Source organism: Aquarana catesbeiana, linkage group LG09, assembly GCF_042186555.1.
Source record: "Aquarana catesbeiana isolate 2022-GZ linkage group LG09, ASM4218655v1, whole genome shotgun sequence".
Lineage (NCBI taxonomy): Eukaryota > Metazoa > Chordata > Amphibia > Anura > Ranidae > Aquarana > Aquarana catesbeiana.
The window spans coordinates 44198189-44219362 of NC_133332.1; the positions used below are offsets into that span (position 1 = coordinate 44198189).

Genomic DNA, 21174 nt, shown 5'->3' on the forward strand with positions numbered 1-21174 from the left:
TCCTGTAAGATCACAATAGCGGCTTATGATTTGTTCCTGAAAAGATTGTCTGTCCCTACTTCCCATTTGTGTCCTTCCTCTTTTCCCTTCTAGGAACATTTATTTAGATCAATACATTCCTTAAGTAATGACTTATAAGTTCTTTGTTTGGATTCATAAATATTTAAAAATTTCCTCATGTATTGTTGAAAGCTGTTGTGTGTTCAATGAATGTCCCCTCCTCCCCCTTTGAGTAATAGACCTCTCGGTTCCTTTAAAATGAACCTAACTTTGCCCATGCCCAATATTAACCACTTGAGCCCCGGACCATTATGCTGCCTAAGGACCAGAGGTCTTTTTCCAATTTGGCACTGCGTCGCTTTAACTGCTAATTGCGCGGTCATGCAATTCTGTACCCAAACGAAATTTGCGTCCTTTTCTTCCCACAAATAGAGCTTTCTTTTGATGGTATTTGATCACCTCTGCAGTTTTTATTTTTTGCGCTATAAATGGAAAAAGACCGAAAATTTTGAAAAAAAATGATATTTTCTACTTTTTGTTATAAAAAAAATCCAATAAACTAAATTTTAGTCATACATTTAGGCCAAAATGTATGGTGGCACAAAACCCCCCCAAATGACCCCATTTTGGAAAGTAGACACCCCAAGCTATTTGCTGAGAGGCATATTGAGTCCATGGAATATTTTATATTTTGACACAAGTTGCGGGAAAGTGACACTTTTTTTTTTTTTTTTTTTTTTTGCACAAAGTTGTCACTAAATGATATATTGCTCACACAGGCCATGGGCATATGTGGAATTGCACCCCAAAATACATTTAGCTGCTTCTGCTGAGTATGGGGATACCACATGTGTGGGACTTTTTGGGAGCCTAGCCGCGTACGGGGCCCCGAAAACCAAGCACCGCCTTCAGGATTTCTAAGGGTGTACATTTTTGATTTCACTCTTCACTGCCTATCACCGTTTCGGAGGCCATGGAATGCCCAGGTTGCACAAAACCCCCCCAAATGACCCCATTTTGGAAAGTAGACACCCCAAGCTATTTGCTGAGAGGCATGGTGAGTATTTTGCAGCTCTCATTTGTTTTTGAAAATGAAGAAAGACAAGAAAAAACATTTTTTTTTTCTTTTTTCAATTTTCAAAACTTTGTGACAAAAAGTGAGGTCTGCAAAATACTCACTATACCTCTCAGCAAATAGCTTGGGGTATCTACTTTCCAAAATGGGGTCATTTGGGGGGGTTTTGTGCCACCTGGGCATTCCATGGCCTCCGAAACTGTGATAGGCAGTGAAGAGTGAAATCAAAAATTCACGCCCTTAGAAAGCCTGAAGGCGGTGCTTGGTTTTCGGGGTCCCGTACGCGGCTAGGCTCCCAAAAAGTCTCACACATGTGGTATCCCCGTACTCAGGAGAAGCAGCAGAATGTATTTTGGGGTGTAATTTCACATATTCCCATGGCATGTTTGAGCAATATATCATTTAGTGACAACTTTGTGCAAAAAAAAAAAAAATTTGTCTTTCCCGCAACTTGTGTCACAATATAAAATATTCCATGGACTCGACATGCCTCTCAGCAAATAGCTTGGGGTGTCTACTTTTCAAAATGGGGTCATTTGGGGGGGTTTTGAACTGTCCTGGCATTTTATGCACAACATTTAGAAGCTTATGTCACACATCACTCACTCTTCTAACCACTTAAAGAGAAAGCCCTTTCTGACACTCATTGCTTACATGAAAAAGTTATTTTTTTTTGCAAAAAAATTACTTTGAACCCCCAAACATTATATATTTTTTTTAAAGCAAATGCCCTACAGATTAAAATGGTGGGTGTTTCATTTTTTTTTTCACACAGTATTTGCGCAGCGATTTTTCAAACGCATTTTTTGGGGAAAAAACACACTTTTTTAAATTTTAATGCACTAAAACACACTATATTGCCCAAATGTTTGATGAAATAAAAAAGATGATCTTAGGCCGAGTACATGGATACCAAACATGACATGCTTTAAAATTGCGCACAAACGTGCAGTGGCAACAAAATAAATACATTTTTAAAAGCCTTTAAAAGCCTTTACAGGTTACCACTTTAGATTTACAGAGGAGGTCTACTGCAAAAATTACTGCCCTCGATCTGACCTTCGCGGCGATACCTCACATGCATGGTGCAATTGCTGTTTACGTTTGACGACAGACCGCCGCTTGTGTTCGCCTTAGCGCGAGAGCAGGGGGTGACAGGGGTGCTTTTTTTTTTTTTTTTCTTTATTATTTTTTTGCTTTTTTATCTTATTTTTAAACTGTTCCTTTCATTTTTTTTTTTTTTTTAATCATTTTTATTGTTATCTCGGGGAATGTAAATATCCCCTATGATAGCACTAGGTAGTGACAGGTACTCTTTTTTGAAAAAATTGGGGTCTATTAGACCCTAGATCTCTCCTCTGCCCTCAAAGCATCTGACGACACCAAGATCGGTGTGATAAAATTCTTCCCCAATTTCCCAATGGCGCTATTTACATCCGGCGAAATCTAAGTCATAAAATGCTCGTAGCTTCCGGTTTCTTAGGCCATAGAGATGTTTGGAGCCACTCTGGTCTCTGATCAGCTCTATTGTCAGCTGGCTGAATCACCGGCTGCATTCTCAGGTTCCCTGTTGAGACAGGAGAGCCAGAGAAAAACACGGAAGACGGTGGGGGGGGGCATTCCCTCCCACGGCTTGTAAAAGCAGTCTAGAGGCTAATTAGCCGCTAGGATTGCTTTTACATGAAAGCCGACCGCTGGCTGAAAAGAATGATACCAAGATGATACCTAAACCTGCAGGCATCATTCTGGTATAACCATTCAAAGTCGTGAATGGCGTACCTGAAGACAAAAAAATGGTTAACAATAAAGCACAGTAAACGGTAAAGTATAAAAAATTGCATACCTGAAAAATAAACATGATAAAACATAATAACAATAAAACATTGCAGAATAGAATACAGTAAAAAAGAGCAGAACAAGAGAGAGAGAATAGAGAGAGAGAGAACAATGAAACGACAACTATTTTTTTTTATTTTATATATATTTTTTTTTTTTACACTTTTTTTGTAACTAACTTTTATAACGGTAACCGGTTCCAGGTTCGGGTCTCTCAAAATGCGATGGCATCTTGGGAGACCCTGTGAAAGTGTGCCTAGTCTGTGCAATGCTGTACCCTACGCTAATACTCAACTAATGAATGGTAGCGTTCAAAACATTCACCAATGCAAAGACCAGGATTGTCAGGACAGGAGGGACAATAATAGCGGGTGTCACGCCTATATCCGCGCTCTCATGCAGCCGACTGCATTTGGTTGGGGATGTGAATGGGGGAAGTACGGGCGCTGCAGAAGCGGTGGGTTCCCAATTAGGATTGACGAATGCAGCAGGAAAGGCACTATGGGCACGACGGGCCTGTGTTTGTCTTCTTGGTGGCAGCGGGACACTACTTGTGCTTGCCACCTCACCAGCTTGAACTGCACTTATGGGACTCGCCACGTCACCAAGTGTTACTGCAGTGCTGGTTTGACTACGACCGGGGTGTACTAGGCCGCTGGCGCTTGCCAGTTCAATAAAAAGCTACAAAAAAAACTGTTAGCGATCGCAGGGATCAGGCCTGACTCTGCGAACGCTGCAGTTATGCGTTAAGTGTTTTGTAAGTGACAGTGATCGATCGATACTGCACTTGGGTGGGCTGGGCCGGGCGGAGGGGCAAAATGCAGGTGCTAGCAGGTATCTGGGCTGATCCCGCTAACACTGAGTTTTTGGGAACCCTAAACTGCTGGGGACGCTAGTATAGATCTGATCGGATCAGATATTGATCCGTTCAGATACTATACCACTAAGGGAGGCGTATGCTGCGTGCGTGGGTGTTAGCGGTACTGGCGCTAATCTGACGCTGCTTGGGGCTGGTGCTTGCCAGTTCACCAAAATACTACCAAAAAAACTGTTAGCGATCGCAGGGATCAGGCCTGACTCTGCGAACGCTGCAGTTATGCATTTAGTGTTTTGTAAGTGTCAGTGATCGATCGATACTGCACTTGGGTGGGCTGGGCTGGGCCAGGCGGAGGGGCAAAACGCAGGTGCTAGCAGGTATCTGGGCTGATCCCGCTAACACTGCGTTTTTGGGAACCCTAAACTGCTGGGGACGCTAGTATAGATCTGATCGGACCAGATATTGATCCGTTCAGATACTATACCACTAAGGGAGCTGTACGGTGCGTGCGTGGGTGTTAGCGCTACTGGCGCTAACCTGACGCTGCCTGGGGCTGGTGCTTGCCAGTTCACCAAAATACTACCAAAAAAACTGTTAGCGATCGCAGGGATCAGGCCTGACTCTGCGAACGCTGCAGTTATGCGTTTAGTGTTTTGTAAGTGACAGTGATCGATCGATACTGCACTTGGGTGGGCTGGGCGGAGGGGCAAAACGCAGGTGCTAGCAGGTATCTGGGCTGATCCCGCTAACACTGCATTTTTGGGAACCCTAAACTGCTGGGGACGCTAGTATAGATCTGATCGGATCAGATATTGATCCGTTCAGATACTATACCACTAAGGGAGGCGTATGCTGCGTGCGTGGGTGTTAGCGGTACTGGCGCTAATCTGACGCTGCCTGGGGCGACGCATATCACCGCCGGGCGATCAGGGGGCTAAACCTTTATTCGGTAATAAACAGCGGGTGCCCTGACACTATCAAAAATAAACAAACTAACCAGCGTCACCCGTAACAGTTATACGGTGATCAGTGGTGAAAGGGTTAACTAGGGGGCCATCAAGGGGTTAAAACATTTATTCAGTAGTATATGGGGGTCCCTGACGCTATAAAACGCTGACGGCGAACCTAAATATTTAGGTCCCTAACTAGCGTCACCAGCGACACTAATACAGCGATCAGAAAAATGATCGCTTAGCAACACTGGTGACAGGGGGTAATCAAGGGGTTAAAACTTTATTAGGGGGGGTTAGGGGGGTATCCTAGACCTAAAGGGGGCTAATATTCACTGTCCCAACACTGTAACTGTCACAAACTGACACCAATGCAGTAATCAGAAAAAAAAAAAAACTGCTGGTGTCAGTTTGTGACGGGGGGGGGTGATTGGGGGGGGATCGGGGGGCGATCGGGGGGGGGATCGGGGTGTTTAGTGTGCCTGGCATGTTCTACTGTGTTGTGTAGTGTTGGTGCACTCACATACCTGTCTTCTCTCCTCGGGCCGGAACGGAAATTACCGAGCCGAGGAGAGATGACATCATTTCCTTTGCTGCTGTTTAGCATACAGCAGCAAAGGAATGATTCGATTGGCCGGCGGCGATCGCGAGGGGGGGGGCCACGAACGGATGGCCTCCCCCTCACCTCCGATCGCCGTGGGACAAAAGACGACCGCCTCGGGCACCGGGGGGGGTCCGATCGGACCCCCCACCCGCGGAAGGCAAATCACGTATATGTACGTGATTTTGCCTGTCCGTGCCACCTTGCCGACGTACATCGGCGTGAGGCGGTCGTCAAATGGTTAACATGCTGACACTTGGGTCCTATAATAATGGCATCTCAAAATTTGGGTTCTTAGAACAGCATATTCATACACTGTAAAATTAAACAAAAGTGGGCCTTTGCTTTCTGTCTCTTTTAGATTATGACACAGGTTAAAGCCAATTTTTGGTAACTTTAAAAAGAAAATTTAACAGAATATTATAATTGAAAGAAAACCAATGTGGTACTGCAAAGGTTATACAAAAAAGTGATTTAATAACATGGGCACTATCTTCACAGCCTTTAAATTATGGGATTAAAGCTATTTTTCTCCAAGCGTCTTCCAGGACAGCCCATGAGACCTTGGGCTCCTGCTACAAGGACAGGAAACACGTCACCCCCACCAGATAAAAGGGCGGTCAGGCCCCATGTCAGTTATTTGTGTTTCCTCCGGACAGGGGGTAACATGTTCCTGGAACCTACTCCCATAGGTCTCATGAGCAGGGGCTCTGTATGGCTATTTTGGGGGTATATTACTAACCTTTTCCTCTGCCAGAAGCAGCATCACCGCTGGGGAAGTTGGCTGTGCTGCTGTTCCCTGTCCTCAGTGCCTGGAGAGGGCCAGGACCGGTGTCATGTCGGGCCCCAAGCGCGGTGCATTGCACTAAAAGCTCAGCTGAGCGGCGGTGTCCTTTCCCAGCCGACAGCGTGGCTGTTCTGTGCAGGGAATAGAGGAAACCGCGGCGCCCGAGGGGGCGGAGCTACTGCACTCCAAGCTGGCCCACAGGAAGTGCCTGGAGAGGGTTACTTCCGGGGCATATGACGTCATCATCGGGCGCTGGAGACACGGTTCCAGTCTCAATAAACGGCGCGAACAGGGAATGCTGGCTGCTGGTGTTCTCTTGGTGTAAAGCAGCCAGGCTGTGGACGACCAAGAGGGGCAGAATGGATCCTTCATCAGTACCTGCTCAGGAAGCAGATGCAGTTCCCAACACCAGCACCTCACAGGTAAGCCTGGGGTGTTTTGTCACCAGCTTGCTATCCCTGTGAGTGTTCCCTCCCCCTCCCCCCTCTGTAGTAGTGGGTGTAAGGGGGCACATTTCCTCCCTCCTGCATGTGGTGTTACGGAGTGATTGGGTGGCTTTTAATTACATTGTGGGTCATTTATTTTGTCTTGCAGACCAAGACTCAGGACAAGGCCCAAGCACAGCCACAAAAAAAAGGAATTTGCAGTTTGCGCAAACAAACTGAGCTCCTCATGGAGCAAAGCAGTTTGTCGCACCTGTATAGATGGCCTAGTAAAAGATGACCCAGTGACCTCCTGTCAGAAAATGTTGTCTTCTGTCAGAGATGAGCTTACGTCTACCTTCAGCCTTCAGACGCCAGCTGAGGGTCCGTCTTCAATTAGAGCTTCAGTCAGTAGCACCTTACAGCAGGTGGAGAGTGAATACTCTTAAAGAGGAGTTCCACCCAGGGGGGCCGTCAAAAAAAAAAAAAATTAAAAGTCAGCAGCTACAAATACTGCAGCTGCTGACTTTTAATTGGACACTTACCTGTCCCTGGGTCCAGCGATGCGGGGGATCGAAGCCCCGCTCGTCCCCCCCTTCGCTCGTCAGCGCCGGCATTTCAATTGTGGGCGCCAGGCTGTGGCTTCACAGCCTGGCACCCACTGCGCATGCACGAGCGGCGCCGCGCGCTGTGATTGGCCATTCAATCACCTGGGACCTGTAATGGGTCCCAGATGATTGACAGGAGGGAGGGAGCAGAGTGGAGCCCTTCCTGTACCTGGGGGGAAGTGATGTCACCAGCCCAGGCAGAGGAACAGGCAGACTATGAGGGACCACCTAGCAACAGGCATTTAGAGGTAAGTAAAAAAAAAAAAAATATATCCAAATGTTTTTTTGGGTTTTTTTTAAGAATTTTTCCAGGTATTTTTGTTTTTTGGGTGGAACCCCACTTTAAGCTAAGGTCAGATCTACCCGTTCTTCTCCGGAAGAATCAGGGTCAGATAGGGAGCCCAGGGATAGAGAATCCACAAGGGGCTCAAGGTTTAAGTTATCTTTAGAGTATGTGGATGACTTATTAAAGGCTATCTATACTACTCTTGAATTAAAAGAGGAGGAGGTTCAATTATCTAAACATGATCTTATGTATAAGAGTTTGCATAAGAAGAAGTCTAGAGTTTTTCCAGTACATAGTTCCCTGATTGATACTATCAAACTGGAGTGGGAGAATCCAGAGAGAAAACCTTTCTTTACTGGTAACCTAAAAAGGAGGTTTCCTTTTGAGGAGGACTTAGCGCAGCCGTGGAACAAGAATCCTAAGTTGGACGCACCTCTTTCAAAGGTTTCAAAAAACTCGGACCTAGCGTTTGAGGATATGGGCGCGCTTAGGGATCCGATGTACAAAAGAGGGGATATCCTTCTCCTCAGAGCCTGGGATTCTGCTATTGGGAATCTCAAACCCGCTCTGGCCTCCACATGTGTAGCCAGAAATCTGGAGGTATGGTTGACTCAGATTCAAACACATTTGTTGGCTGGTACTTCTAGAGAGCAGATTTTGAAGTCCTTCCCTCTCCTTTTTAAGGCAGTAGGATTTTTGGTTGATTCTTCCGCTGAGTCAGTAAGAATGACAGCCAGGACTTCGGCCTTAGTAAATTCGGCCAGAAGAAACCTATGGCTTTAAACCTGGTCAGGTGATTCAGCCTCCAAGTTGCGCCTTTGTGGTCTTCCCCTTACGGGTGATCATCTTTTTGGCCCAGGACTGTAGGAGGCACTGGAACGCACATCTGATAGGAAAAAGGTGTTTCCAGAGAAAAAGAAAAACCTGACAGCCAGAAAGTTTTTTCGTGGCCAGGGTAGGCAGCAAGGTCCTAAAGAAAAGGACAACAGGCCCAAAAAGCATTGACGGGGCACAAAGGCAGAGGTAAAGGGGAGTCTTGTTTAATCCTCCTCAACAACCCGCCAAGCCACAGTGACTCAGGTCCCCCAGTGGGAGGAAGATTGAGGTCCTTTCTCCCACAATGGGAGGCAGTCACCTCAAGTCCCTTCATCCTGGACCTTGTGACCAATGGGTACAGGCTGGAGTTTTTTTGCCCACCACCGGAGCGGCTTTTGGTCACCTTTCCTCCCCGAGATCAAGAGAAAGCAAAGGCTCTGGGTCTCCAAATTGAAGACTTACTAGATCAAAAAGTCCCGATCCCTGTTCCCCGGCCAGACCAGGGCAAGGGGTTTTACTCCCATATATTTGTCATCAAAAAGCCATCAGGGAAGTATCAGCTTATCCTGAACCTCCGGTCTTTAAACCGTTCAATCAGGTACAACCATTTCCGTATGGAGACGGTATTCATGATCAAAAATCTGCTTTACCCAAACTGCTTCATGGCCACTTTGGATTTGAGGGATGCTTACCTTCACATCCCTATCCATCCCTCCTGCCAGAGATTCTTGAGATTAGCAGTCAAGATGGGAACAGAGACTCGGCACTTTCAGTTTCAAGCCCTCCCCTTCGATCTGTCCTCAGCCTCACGCATTTTTACAAAGGTGTTGGGGGAGGCGCTGGCTCCGCTAAGGTTAAAGGCGATAACTGTTATCCCTTACCTGGATGACCTCCTTGTAGTGGCAGAATCGTACCAGAGGTTGTTAGCGGATCTCCAGACAGTGCAAGACTTCCTACAGTCCCTAGGCTGGTTGATAAACGTAGAGAAGTCATCCTTAGTCCCGGCACAGAAAGTGACATTTCTGGGATACGATTTTTGCTCGGTAGACCAAAAAGTTTATCTTCCGCAGGAGAAAATTACAAAAATGTTCCAAACTATGTCAGCATTACAGACCAACCAATCGGTCTCGCTGAGACAGATTTCGAGAGCAGTGGGTCTGATGACCTCATGCTTTCCTGCAGTACCATGGCGAGATTTCACCAATGTCCATTGCTAAAGTTTCTATTGAGAAACTGGGAGGGAGACGCAGGGTCCCTGAAGTCAAGGGTCTAGTTACCTGCCAGGGTAAAGAGAAGCTTGTGGTGGTGGAGGACAATCCTGCACCTAACAAGAGGTCTCCCATGGTCCATTCCAATATCCCAGAGAATCACTCCGGATGCGAATGCCTGGGGATGGGGAGCTCACCTCAGCAATGCAGTGGCACAAGGAGAGTTGACCTCGAGGGAAGCAAGTGCTTCATCCAATCAGAGAGAGCTGCTTGCATTTCTGAGAGCCCTGCAGGCATTTCACACGGAAATCAAGGGTCACAATCTCCAAATTCTTTCCGACAATATCGCGACAGTCACGTACCTCAACAATCAGGGAGGCACAAGAAGCCGGATACTTCAATCTATTGCCCAGGAGATTTTATCTTGGGCAGAAGGGAACCTGGCTTCAATTTCAGCAGTGCACCTGAAGGGGACACAAAATTGTCTGGCAGATTATCTCAACCACTTCCGGGTAGATCGGGACAACTGGTCCCTTCATCCCAAAGTTTTTGCGGATCTCACCGATGGGGATGTCCCGAAGTGGACCTGTTCGCAAATCAGAACAACCACAAGACAGAGGGGTTTTTTTCCTTGAACCCAGCGGATCAATCATTGGGGATCGATGCTCTGGCGAATCCGTGGCCAGTCGGCCTCTGTTACACCTTCCCGCCGATCAGACTTATTCCGGAAGTCCTCCGGAAGTTTCTTCTAGAAGAAACTTATCTCATCCTAATCACCCCTTTCTGGCCCAAGAGGCCATGGTTTTCAGACTCTGGTCTCGGAGCATTCACTGATTCTTCCGAAGAGAGAAGACTGACTATTGCAGGGTCCAGTGTCACACCCACAGGTGGTTTCCTTAAACTTGACGGCTTGGTATCTGAAGAAATGATACTGAGCGCCCAGGGGTTCTCTGACAAGGTAGTCAAGACTCTAGTGAATTGCAGAAAACCAGTCACTAGAGTCATATATTCCAAAGTTTGGAAAAAATTTAACTCATGGTTATCTGAAAATCAAAGATTAACTCATGATATTCCTTCAATTTTGGAATTTGTTCAAGAGGGTGTTGACAAAAGTCTTTCTGTTAGTACCTTAAAGGTACAGGCAGCAGCTATCGGTGTGTTCCTCCAGTTTTCTCTCCTGGAAAATCCCCACTATAACCAAATTTTTCAAATCAATCTCTAGGGCCAGACTAGTAGTAGTGAGAAGTTGTCCAACTTGGGACCTGTCCCTAGTACTTCAAACTCTGGTTGAATTTCCTTTTAAGCCTCTTGAAGATATCTCAGTTAAGTTACTCACATTAAAAACTGTTTTTCTTGTAGCTGTTACCTCAGCTCGTAGGGTAAGTGAGTTGCAGGCCCTATCAGTGAGGGAGCCTTTCCTCACGATTTTTGAGGATCGAGTTGTTTTGAGAACCGATCCAGGGTTTTTGCCCAAGGTGGCCAGTACATTCCACCGATCTCAGGACATTGTACTGCCAACATTTTGTAGTTCGCCACAAGGCGCCCTAGAAAGAAAGTTTCGTTTTTTAGATGTGAGAAGGATTCTCCTAGTCTATCTTGAGGGCATCAAGACTTTTAGAAAAACTGATGCTTTGTTTGTCCTCTTTTCTGGAGTTCACAGGGGAAATAGTGCATCTAAAGCCACTCTGGCTAGATGGATAAAACAAGCTATCTCTGAAACTTACAAAATTAGGGAAATTCCTCCACCTTTTGTTACTGCACACTTAACTAGAGCCTTGTCTACGTCTTGGGCTGAGAAGGCTGGTGCCTCACCGGAACAAATTTGCAGGGCTGCCACATGGTCCAGTTACTCAACCTTCATTAAGCATTATCGCCTGGATTTCCTATCAGCTCAGGAGCAGGCATTTGGTCATAAGGTCCTTCAGGCAGTTGTCCCTCCCTAGACTGGTAAGTTCTGGCTCATCGTCTCATGGGCTGTCCTGGAAGACGCTTGGAGAAAAGCTGAGTTAGACTTACCGGAAACTCCTTTTCTGAGAGTCTTCCAGGACAACCGGATTCCCACCCGCTTTTGTCTGAAGTTATGTGTATTATGCATATGTTTTGCAGGGACGTCCTACAGTTCTTGAGAAGACTGACATGGGGCCTGGAGGACCGTCCTTTTATCTGGTGGGGGTAACATGTTTCCTGTCCTGGTAGGAGGAGCCCAAGGTCTCATGGGCTGTCCTGGAAGACTCTCAGAAAAGGAGTTACCGGTAAGTCTTATGCCGCGTACACACGAGCGAACTTTACAGCAGACTTTGTCTGGCGGACTTTTCAACGGACTTTACGACGAACTTTCCGAATGAACGGACTTGCCTACACACGATCAACCAAAGTCCAACGGATTCGTATGTGATGACGTACGACCGGACTAAAACAAGGAAGTTCATAGCCAGTGGCCAATAGCTGCCCTAGCGTCGGTTTTTGTACGTCGGACTAGCATACAGATGAGCGGACTTTTCGACCGGACTCAAGTCCGTCGGAAAGATTTGAAACATGTTTAATTTCTAGGTCTGTCCAACTTTTGGGGAAAAAAGTCCGCTGGAGCCCACACACTGATCGAATTGTCCGATGCACTCCGAACCAAGTATGCCGTAAAGTCCGGTCGTGTGTACGCGGCATAACTCAGCTTTTTTCCACCTATGACAAGCACCTCCTCCCCAAAAGCTCCTGCAGGTCTTCTTTTCTTTTGTTAAAACCCATGCATACCTTTTACCTGCAGTTGTCTAACCAATCCAGTAATGTTATGGGAGCTTCCTCAGCTTCCTCGGCAGTGACCAAGGAGGAAGCTGGGGACAGTGTTGGAGCAGGGAGAGGGCAAATAGAACTTAAATTTTTTCCACTAGGAGATGAATTCAGAAATAATTAAAAATAATATATAAGGAGTTCTAACGTGTACCCAAAGCCATTAGAGTATGGTATGGTTGAAACCCCTATTAGTTGTTTAGTTGTTTTTTTGCCATATATGTCCCATTTGGGTGGTGACCAAGGAGGAAGCTGGGGGCAATTCTGGAGTGTGGAGAGGGTAAATAGAACTTTGATTAATTTTTTTTCAAACCGGAGGAGAATTGAAAAATATATTTTTTTAAATACACAAGGAGTTCTTATTTAAAGTGTATCTTAAGCTGTTCATTTTGGATAGAATGGTAGGGTATAGTTGTATCCAGAAGCCATTCATTTTCAATAGAGTAGGGTATGGTTGAATCCCCAAGCCATTCATTTTCGATAGAGTAGGGTATGGTTGAAAACCCTGATGGTTGTTTATTAATTTATTTATTTTTTGCCACGTATCCCATTTGGGAGATTATCTTCACTTCCTAGAAGTGATAGGGAATCGCTTCAAAATGTAGGAATTTCCCTCTTAGACAGTTGAAACATGGATGTCGCCCCTGAGACTTTGAGGTGTGCACAATTGGCTGATAAATACTTTACTGTATTTACATTTGCCAGTTTTATTACAGAAATAGTCACACATAAAAAAGTAACATATAAAAGGCAAAGCCGATACAATATTGCACATCATTAAAGATTGCATTGTATTTAAAGTACATGAGTATACATGACATCTGTAACATCCAACGCGTTTCGTGAGATGTGACTCACTCTTCAGGGGTGGATGCATGTGGGATATATCTGGAAATGAATAATGAAAAAGTAATGTAACACATGAATAAATGATGGATAAATGGTAAGAGGGGCCTCACAGAAAAAAAAAGACCCCTTACTCACCAATCGGCAAGGCCTAGGTGCCTGTGGCTATGTTCACTGAGGATGGCAGCAATATATGCTTGGGAAGGGAGCTGAGGAAGCGATGCCAACCGAAAAACCCTGACCAAGGAACTAATTGGAAGGTGGACATGGCATGGGTAGAAATGAGTGACCTTGGAGATTCTAAATAATCCGTTCAGGTGTCAGCTAAAATGTAATGTGATATGTATATAATCAAACATTGCTAAATTAGCAAAATAGTAACAGAGTATATGATAGAATGCATGAATGCATGTATAAACCAACCTGTTGCGATAGTAAGATGGATAAGGCCAAGGAAAAATGTATGCAATACTGCAGATATGTGATAAGGGTTATCAGTAAATGCAATCCCGGAAAGGGAAAAGAGAAACATGAAAAAATTTAAATATAAGAAACATAGAAAACATGACCAAGCATAGAGAAGTGCTCAATGTGGAGGATAAAGATGTCTACCTGTGTAGGATCAATGGCTTGCAGCAGCTAAATGAGCTGTCCCATGTGAAGTAAAACAGTGAAATAAAAAAAAAATATGAAGAATAAATAAAAAATGCCAGCCATGTGTGCTCTCCCATTGATATCCCCGCAGGGGCTCCAGCAGGCTCCGCCCCCAACGCCATGTATGAGGTGGCAGGACATGCTGGCGCTGGAACGCCAACCGCCAAATGGGGGTGTGCATGCGTGGGCTAACCCCCAGCCATCCTAGATGACAGACCATGCCCATACACATTGACACTGCTGACGCGAACGATACGCAATGGGCGTGGAAACATTGTGCCGATGGCCCCGCCCATCCCAAGGGGCAGGGGGAACAGCAGGAGGTATGAATAACCTCCCTTGGTGCACATCACAGCTCCCTACACAAACAGGCCACCACTGCCAGCCGCGGGGAACAGAAAAAGGCCAAGGCATAAACCGGGAAGAAAGTGGCCTATGTGTATGAATATGCTGGACTAAAACATGTGGTATAAGATGTATATCTATCTGGCTGAGGGTGGCAGCAGACCAGGTTGGGCTAGACAGTTGACACCAGATGACTCCTTTGGAAAATTTAACGTATCTTCTTGTTTTGGTGACAACTCAAATTTTTGATTTTCCCTCACTTTCAGTGATGCTGAGAGTGGTCTCCAGGGCAAACAGAGACTGTGAACATCCCCAGCAGAGACACAGACAACAATAAGAGCCAGACAGGTGTTCTAAACTCTCACCACCTTATCCATGTTCTGTTTTAGACACACTGTAATAACAGGCTATCACACCAGGAAGATTTCATATTGCAGAAGAGAAGTGGTAATCTTTTTTTGTCTTTTCACTCAGGCAAACACTGTGAATTAATTGACCACTGTACTACCAACCGATGCATGAATAAAGGCAAATGTGTCAACAAGGATTTGAGCCCCCGTGGGGGGTTTGAGTGCCAGTGCCAGCGTGGCTACAGTGGAGAGGCATGTGAGAAGGATGTGGATGAATGCCAGGAAGCTGGTGTATGCAAGAATGGTGGGACTTGTAGGAACACCATAGGATCCTTCTTGTGTGTGTGCCCAGCTATGTACGATGGCATCAACTGTGAGATGAGAAGAGGACGATGCTCTATATCCAGCTGCCTCAATGCAGGGACGTGCCATCAAAAAACCCTCAGCTTATACCAGTGTGCATGCCCACCAGGTAAGTGTATCTCCTACACTTACTGTATGAGTATCCTTCCACCTAACCACAGGCAAAAAAATAAATAAAATAATTGTTTTATTTAAATGTGTAACTTGCATTAAAATTAATTTTACCATTTTAATTCCTTATGTGATTTCATGTTGTGTTCACTATTTCTTTATCTTATTCTAGTGATATGAAGCTCATGCAAAAAACAGCTAAATACTGTATATAGCTAAGATACTTACTTGATAGCTTTCATAGATATAATATAGTATATCTATTTTGAGTGGATGATTGCTGATTCGGCTTTACTGCTTTCTGAGTCAGTTACCTCCTAACTGGACTGTGGTAATAATGCTGGTTCATAGCCCAGATAGGTGACATAGGGAGCTGCAATGCTGAATGAGGAAATCCTGGTTGGATATGTAGTGTGGCAGAGATGTATAAATCACAAGACTGACTGTACAGAATTATGAATCCTTTGGCAGGAGGCTGACATCAAATTGTTACCGGTAAAATAATAAGGAACAGTCAGTAGAGGCGATTTAAGAGATATATGGACAGGGCTATTTCTAGATCCTGGTACCCAGGGCATTTGTTTCAGGTCTTCTACTGAGTGACCAGGGTCTCCTTTGAGATATGGAGATGATACATTTTATGCAATTTTGGAACGTTGTAAAATGTATCTTTTTTTAAAATCTATGTAATATTGATTTTGTTTTTAAAATGTGAAATTATATATTTTTGTTCACTTGAAAAGATTATTCTTATGCCCCGTACACACGGTCGGACTTTGTTTGGACATTCCGACAACAAAATCCTAGGATTTTTTCTGACGGATGTTGGCTCAAACTTGTCTTGCATACACACGGTCACACAAAGTTGTCGGAAAATCCGATCGTTCTGAACACGGTGACGTAAAACACGTACGTCGGGACTATAAACGGGGCAGTGGCCAATAGCTTTCATCTCCTTATTTATTCTGAGCATGCGTGGCACTTTGTGTGTCGGATTTGTGTACACACGATCGGAATTTCCGACAACGGATTTTGTCGTCGGAAAATTTTATATCCTGCTCTCAAACTTTGTGTGTCGGAAAATCCGATAGAAAATGTGTGATGGAGCCTACACACGGTCGGAATTTCCGACAACAAGGTCCTATCACACATTTTCCGTCGGAAACTCCGACCGTGTGTACGGGGCATTCATAGGCGTGCGCACAGGGTGTGCCGGGTGTGCCCAGGCACACCCTAATCACCCCATGTGCATTAGTGTTATCACTCTGTGTAGCAGCAGGAACATGGGAAAGATTCCTCTTACTGGCTCTGCCATAAGAGATGTGTCTATGATCTTCTCTTTCACTGTGCCGGCAGGGAGATCAATGTGCCGGGGCATATATATGTAAGCACATACACATGCATGTGTGTTTGAGCTTAAGAGTGCACACCCTAATGCAATAGGCTGCCCACACCTATGGGGGCATTAGACTTGATGTAGAGTGGTCATCATGGTGACAGCAGCTCAACCTTTTGATCTGTATGCCCAGAGGTGCCCCATGTCTTTTAGAAACCCAGAAACACATTTGAATATGTAGTCCCCAAAACTTTAATGCGCAATTTCAGGATTCCTTTTCTACCTCAGAGTGACCATCTGCTCCATAAGGAACTGGACTATTAAGTTTAGGGATATGTGTGAGACTTTCATAGGGCTTTATCAATGCGAGATCTTTACAGGGAGGTGAAGGTAGTTTTTAGTAAAGGATTGTTGGCCACTAAGAAAGCTATGTGTCACAGAGAGTCTCTCATTTAATGCTGGTACATAGAGCATATTACACCCCAAAAAATTATTTAGATTTGGACTAAGATTAGATGCTAAATGCCCTAGATGTGGTGAGGAGGGGGATTTGATACATATGGTCTGGAGATGTCCCAAGCTAGTCAGATACTGGACGGGGGTAGTTGAAGCCATTAGCGGCAGGTGGGGGTTATCTTTGGAAACAGAGGTCAGATTATGAGTATGGGGATCAGAGGAGACAGCACTAAAAACAGCAGTCTTGAGGTGTCTGTATCAAGCCCGGAAGCTGATCATGCAAAGATGGCAAACAGTCGCACCCCCAATGGTTGAGGAGTGGGTAAAAACAGTAAATGAGATAGTTTGGAAGGAGAGAGCCCTATACATTAGAAGAGGGAATCTAAAAAAATTCAAAAAGATGTGGAACCCCTGGTTGATAAGCATTGGTTGTAAGGAATAGCTGAAAGAATGTGGGATCCTGGGTAGGGTGGGAGGGGGTGGGAGGGAGGGGGGAAGGGTTAGAAGGAAGGGGTAGGGTAAAATGGATATTGTATAAATAATGGCCAATTTATGGTAATCTGGGGATAGGGTAGGCCTGTTGGTATGGAAGTACTTTATATACGGTTGTGGGGTAAGCTGCCTTCTCCCCCAGAGAGCTATGTTTACATGAATCCTGTGTTGTTATTACATGTCTGTTGGAAGGTATGTAAATTTTAAGAAATGTTAATAAAGAATATTAAAAAAAAAAAAAGAAGGCTATGTGTCATTATGATAATGATATTTATTGTACTTTAGGCTACACTGGATCTGAGTGTGGGGAGAACATTGATGACTGTATTAACCACAAATGTCAAAATGGAGGAACTTGCTTTGATGGACTTGAAAAATACACATGTAAATGTCCCCCAGGATTGGAAGGTAAGCCCAGAACCCCAGTCACTTCTATTTGTCTTTATGTACCCCCTATCTTAAATCTTTTGCACACCTTAATGTTTCCTTGTCTGATTAGTGGGGTAGAAGAGGTCTATCAACTTGTAATATGTATTATCAGTTAACCTTCTGCATACACCTTTAACCTGGATAACCTTCTTTTAGCATGAGCTTGAGGCAGGTTCTTTAGCACTAACAACATGGTGCATTGTATATTTGTTAAGGTTCTGCTTAATCCAGGTCATGGTATAGCTAGTAGTAGCTGGTCACTAGGGATGAGCCGAACAACCCCCCCACCCCCCCGGTTCGGTTCGCAGCAGAACATGCGAACAGGCAAAAAATTTGTTCGAACAAGCGAACACCGTTAAAGTCTATGGGACACGAACATGAATAATCAAATAATAATCAATAATCAAACATGTATCAATGCAAAAAAAAAGTTTTTAAAAAAGCAGTTTTTTCGGGAGCAGTGATTTTAATAATGCTTAAAGTGAAACAATAAAAGTGAAATATTCCTTTAAATTTCATACCTGGGGGGTGTCTATAGTATGCCTGTAAAGTGGCGCATGTTTCCCGTGTTTACAACAGTCCCTGCACAAAATTACATTTCTAAAGGAAAAAAAGTAATTTAAAAGTACTCGCAGCTATTAATGAATTGTCGGTCCCGGCAATACACATAAAAGTCATTGAAAAAAACGGCGATTCCCCCACAGTCCATTACCAGGCCCTTTGGGTCTGGTATGAATATTAAGGAGAACCCTGAACCAAAATTTTTTTTTTAAATTGTTTGGGGGTCCCCCCAAATTCCATACCCAGGGACTTCAGGTCTGGTATGGATATTAAGGTGAACCCCGCGACGAAATTAAAAAAAAAATGGCGTGGGGGTCTCCCTCAAAATCCATACCAGACCCTTCAGGTGTGGTATGGGTTTTAAGGGGAACCCTGCACCAAAATTTTTTAAAAAATGGCGTGGGGGCCCCCCCAAAAATCCATACCAGACCCTTATCCGAGCACGCAACCTGGCAGGTGGCAGGAAAAGAGGGGGGAGGAGAGAGCGCCCCCCATCCTGAACTGTACCAGGCCACATGCCCTTAACATGGGGAGGGTGCTTTGGGGTAGCCCCCCAAAGCACCTTGTCCCCATGTTGATGGGGACAGGGGTCTCATCCCCACAACCCTTGCCCGGTGGTTGTGGGGGTCTGCGGGCGGGGGGCTTATCGGAATCTGGAAGCCCCCTTTAACAAGGGGACCCCCAGATCCCGGCTTCCCCCCTGTGTGAAATGGTAACAGGGTACAAATGTACCCCTACCATTTCACAAAAAAAGTGTCAAAATGGTACAAAATGACAAGACACGGCTAGGGACTAATCCTTTATTAAAAAATAAAAAAATTAAAATGTCCCACTAAGTCTTCTTCTTCTTCTCTTGCTCCACCGACAGACTGAAAAAGAAAAAAAAAAAGCCGCGACCGACCCGCCTCCATGGGAGGCATCTGCCGTATGACGCGTCCTCGCAGGTGACAGTTCATTTATAACTAAGGGCGGGGCCACACGGTGACGTCCCCGGGTGACCCCGCCCCCCTCTGACGCACGGGGACATCCCTATGGCTTCCCCGTAGCGTTAGAGGGGGGCACTAGAAAAACTTCAAACCTCACATTTCTATGTTCCAGCTTCCATTTCAACTGCTGACTGGAGAGAGATTCATATTTTCTCCGATGCATCAGTTGAAGCTATTGCTGCAGTAGTCTATTTAAAGACCTCTGAAATTAATGGAGAATCGACCGTGCACAGGTGACAGGTGGACCGCGAACAGGTTGCTGCGCCGCCGATCCCCACCTTCTAGCTCCTCTTCAGCCATGCCTGTCCCGCTATCTCCTATTCTCCCCCTCCGCAAGCCTCCTCCGCCGCTGTCATTGGTGAACAGAGGTGAGCAGGAGGCAGCTTAGCTCAGGACAGAGGGCAGGAGGAGCAGCTGCCCAAATTAACTTTTGAAGTTAAACCGCAGGTGATTGGTTGCTAGGACACAGGGTGGTCCTAAGCAAAAAATCGCCAGCTTGCTAATATGGAAAGCCACTCTGCTGGCTCCCGCTCCTGGCCTCTTTCCAGATTTGTGCTGCCTTCAGCTCACGGCTGTGCGGTAGGACACTGCTTTGGGGGGGTTGAGGGGGGCCAGAGGTCACTGCTATAGGGGAAAGGGGGCAGAGGACACTACTGTGTGTGTTTTGGGGGGAGGGAGGTGATGTGAAGGGGGCAGAGGACACTGTTATGGGCAGGGCCACCCCCATAGCAGTGTCCTCTACCACCCTTCACATTACCCCCCACCCCCCTTATCTCTGCGTTCTGAGCTTAGTGCACTCCTGATCCCTGCGTTCTGAGCCTAACGCACTCCTGATCCCTGCGTTCTGAGCCCAACGCACTCCTGATCCCTGCATCCTGAGCCCAACGCACTCCTGATCCCTGCGTTCTGAGCCTAACGCATTCCTGATTCCTGCGTTCTAAACCTAACGCACTCCTAAACCCCCGTCTTTTGAGCCTAACGCACTTCTGATCCCTGCATTCTTAGCCTAACACACTCCTGAACCCTGCATTCTGAGCATAACGCACTCCTGAACCCTGCATTCTGAGCGTAACACACTCCTGAACCCTGCATTCTGAGTGCAGTGTTTAAAATTAAATGTTAGTTTTAATTATCATGATAAAAATAATGGATGTGGGGGCCTTTTAATGGGCGTGATATTTTTTTGGGGGGGTGGGAGCAGCATTTAATTCTTGGACCCAGGCAGCACAATGTCTTAGGCCATCCCTGAGACTAGGGTTAGTTTTTATCACTCAAATAGACCACCTTTTCTTTCTCTACTTTGTCACCTTGATATAGAGGGTCTACTTACCCTTGAAATGTTGGCGTTTTTGTGATAATATGGGACTCCAGTAAACATTACATTACAACTTGGTGTGTCGGTTCTTTTCTACATTCTGAATTTACACAATGTCGCCATCTAGCCGCACACCCACCCCAACAGATTGGTCTAGAACAAGGATATGCAATTAGTGGACCTCCAGCTGTTGCAGAACTACAAGTCCCATGAGGCATAGCAAGACTCTGACAGCCACAAACATGACACCCAGAGGCAGAGGCATGATGGGACTTGTAGTTTTGCAACAGCTCTCCGGAGGTCCGCTAATTGCATATCCCTGGTCTAGAAGATGTTTGTATGGGGTGATTTGATGTGTTGCAGGTTTTTATCACTGTTTGTGTCCTGTTGGGGAAGTTTTCCCAAAAAATCTCCTTTTAGACAGTTGTCACAAGCACAGGTGTCCCCACTGGAAGAGTTCCCCTCTTTTCACGTACTGCTGCAAATGTAAAATGCTGAATTTTCTATTATTTTCTGTCCCAGTGATCTAATATACCTATTCCATTCCACGCTCTATCCAAAACTAATAGAAAAATTGGGCTAGAGGTGTACACTTTATAGGTTCGGTTTAGAGGTTTTTCTCAGGATGAAAGTTGGATTAAGGAGATAAAGGTTTAGAGGTCTGTAAACAAGGATGCTTAGGTCCACATGTTACAACATATCTAGTTCAACAACTCTCCTTGTCTCTTCTTCTCCACTAG

At 45.4% G+C, this 21174-nt stretch overlaps 1 protein-coding gene across 1 annotated transcript in view; it reads left to right on the plus strand.

The window, feature by feature from the left end:
* The window catches only part of LOC141107556 (uncharacterized), a 146237-nt gene that overhangs the window by 28284 nt on the left and 96779 nt on the right, over positions 1 to 21174 (plus strand). Inside the window, exons 4-5 of the mRNA XM_073598380.1 lie at positions 14510 to 14857; positions 17429 to 17551. Of these exons, the coding sequence (XP_073454481.1) occupies positions 14510 to 14857; positions 17429 to 17551 (471 nt within the window). The remainder of the gene's footprint in view (positions 1 to 14509; positions 14858 to 17428; positions 17552 to 21174) is intronic.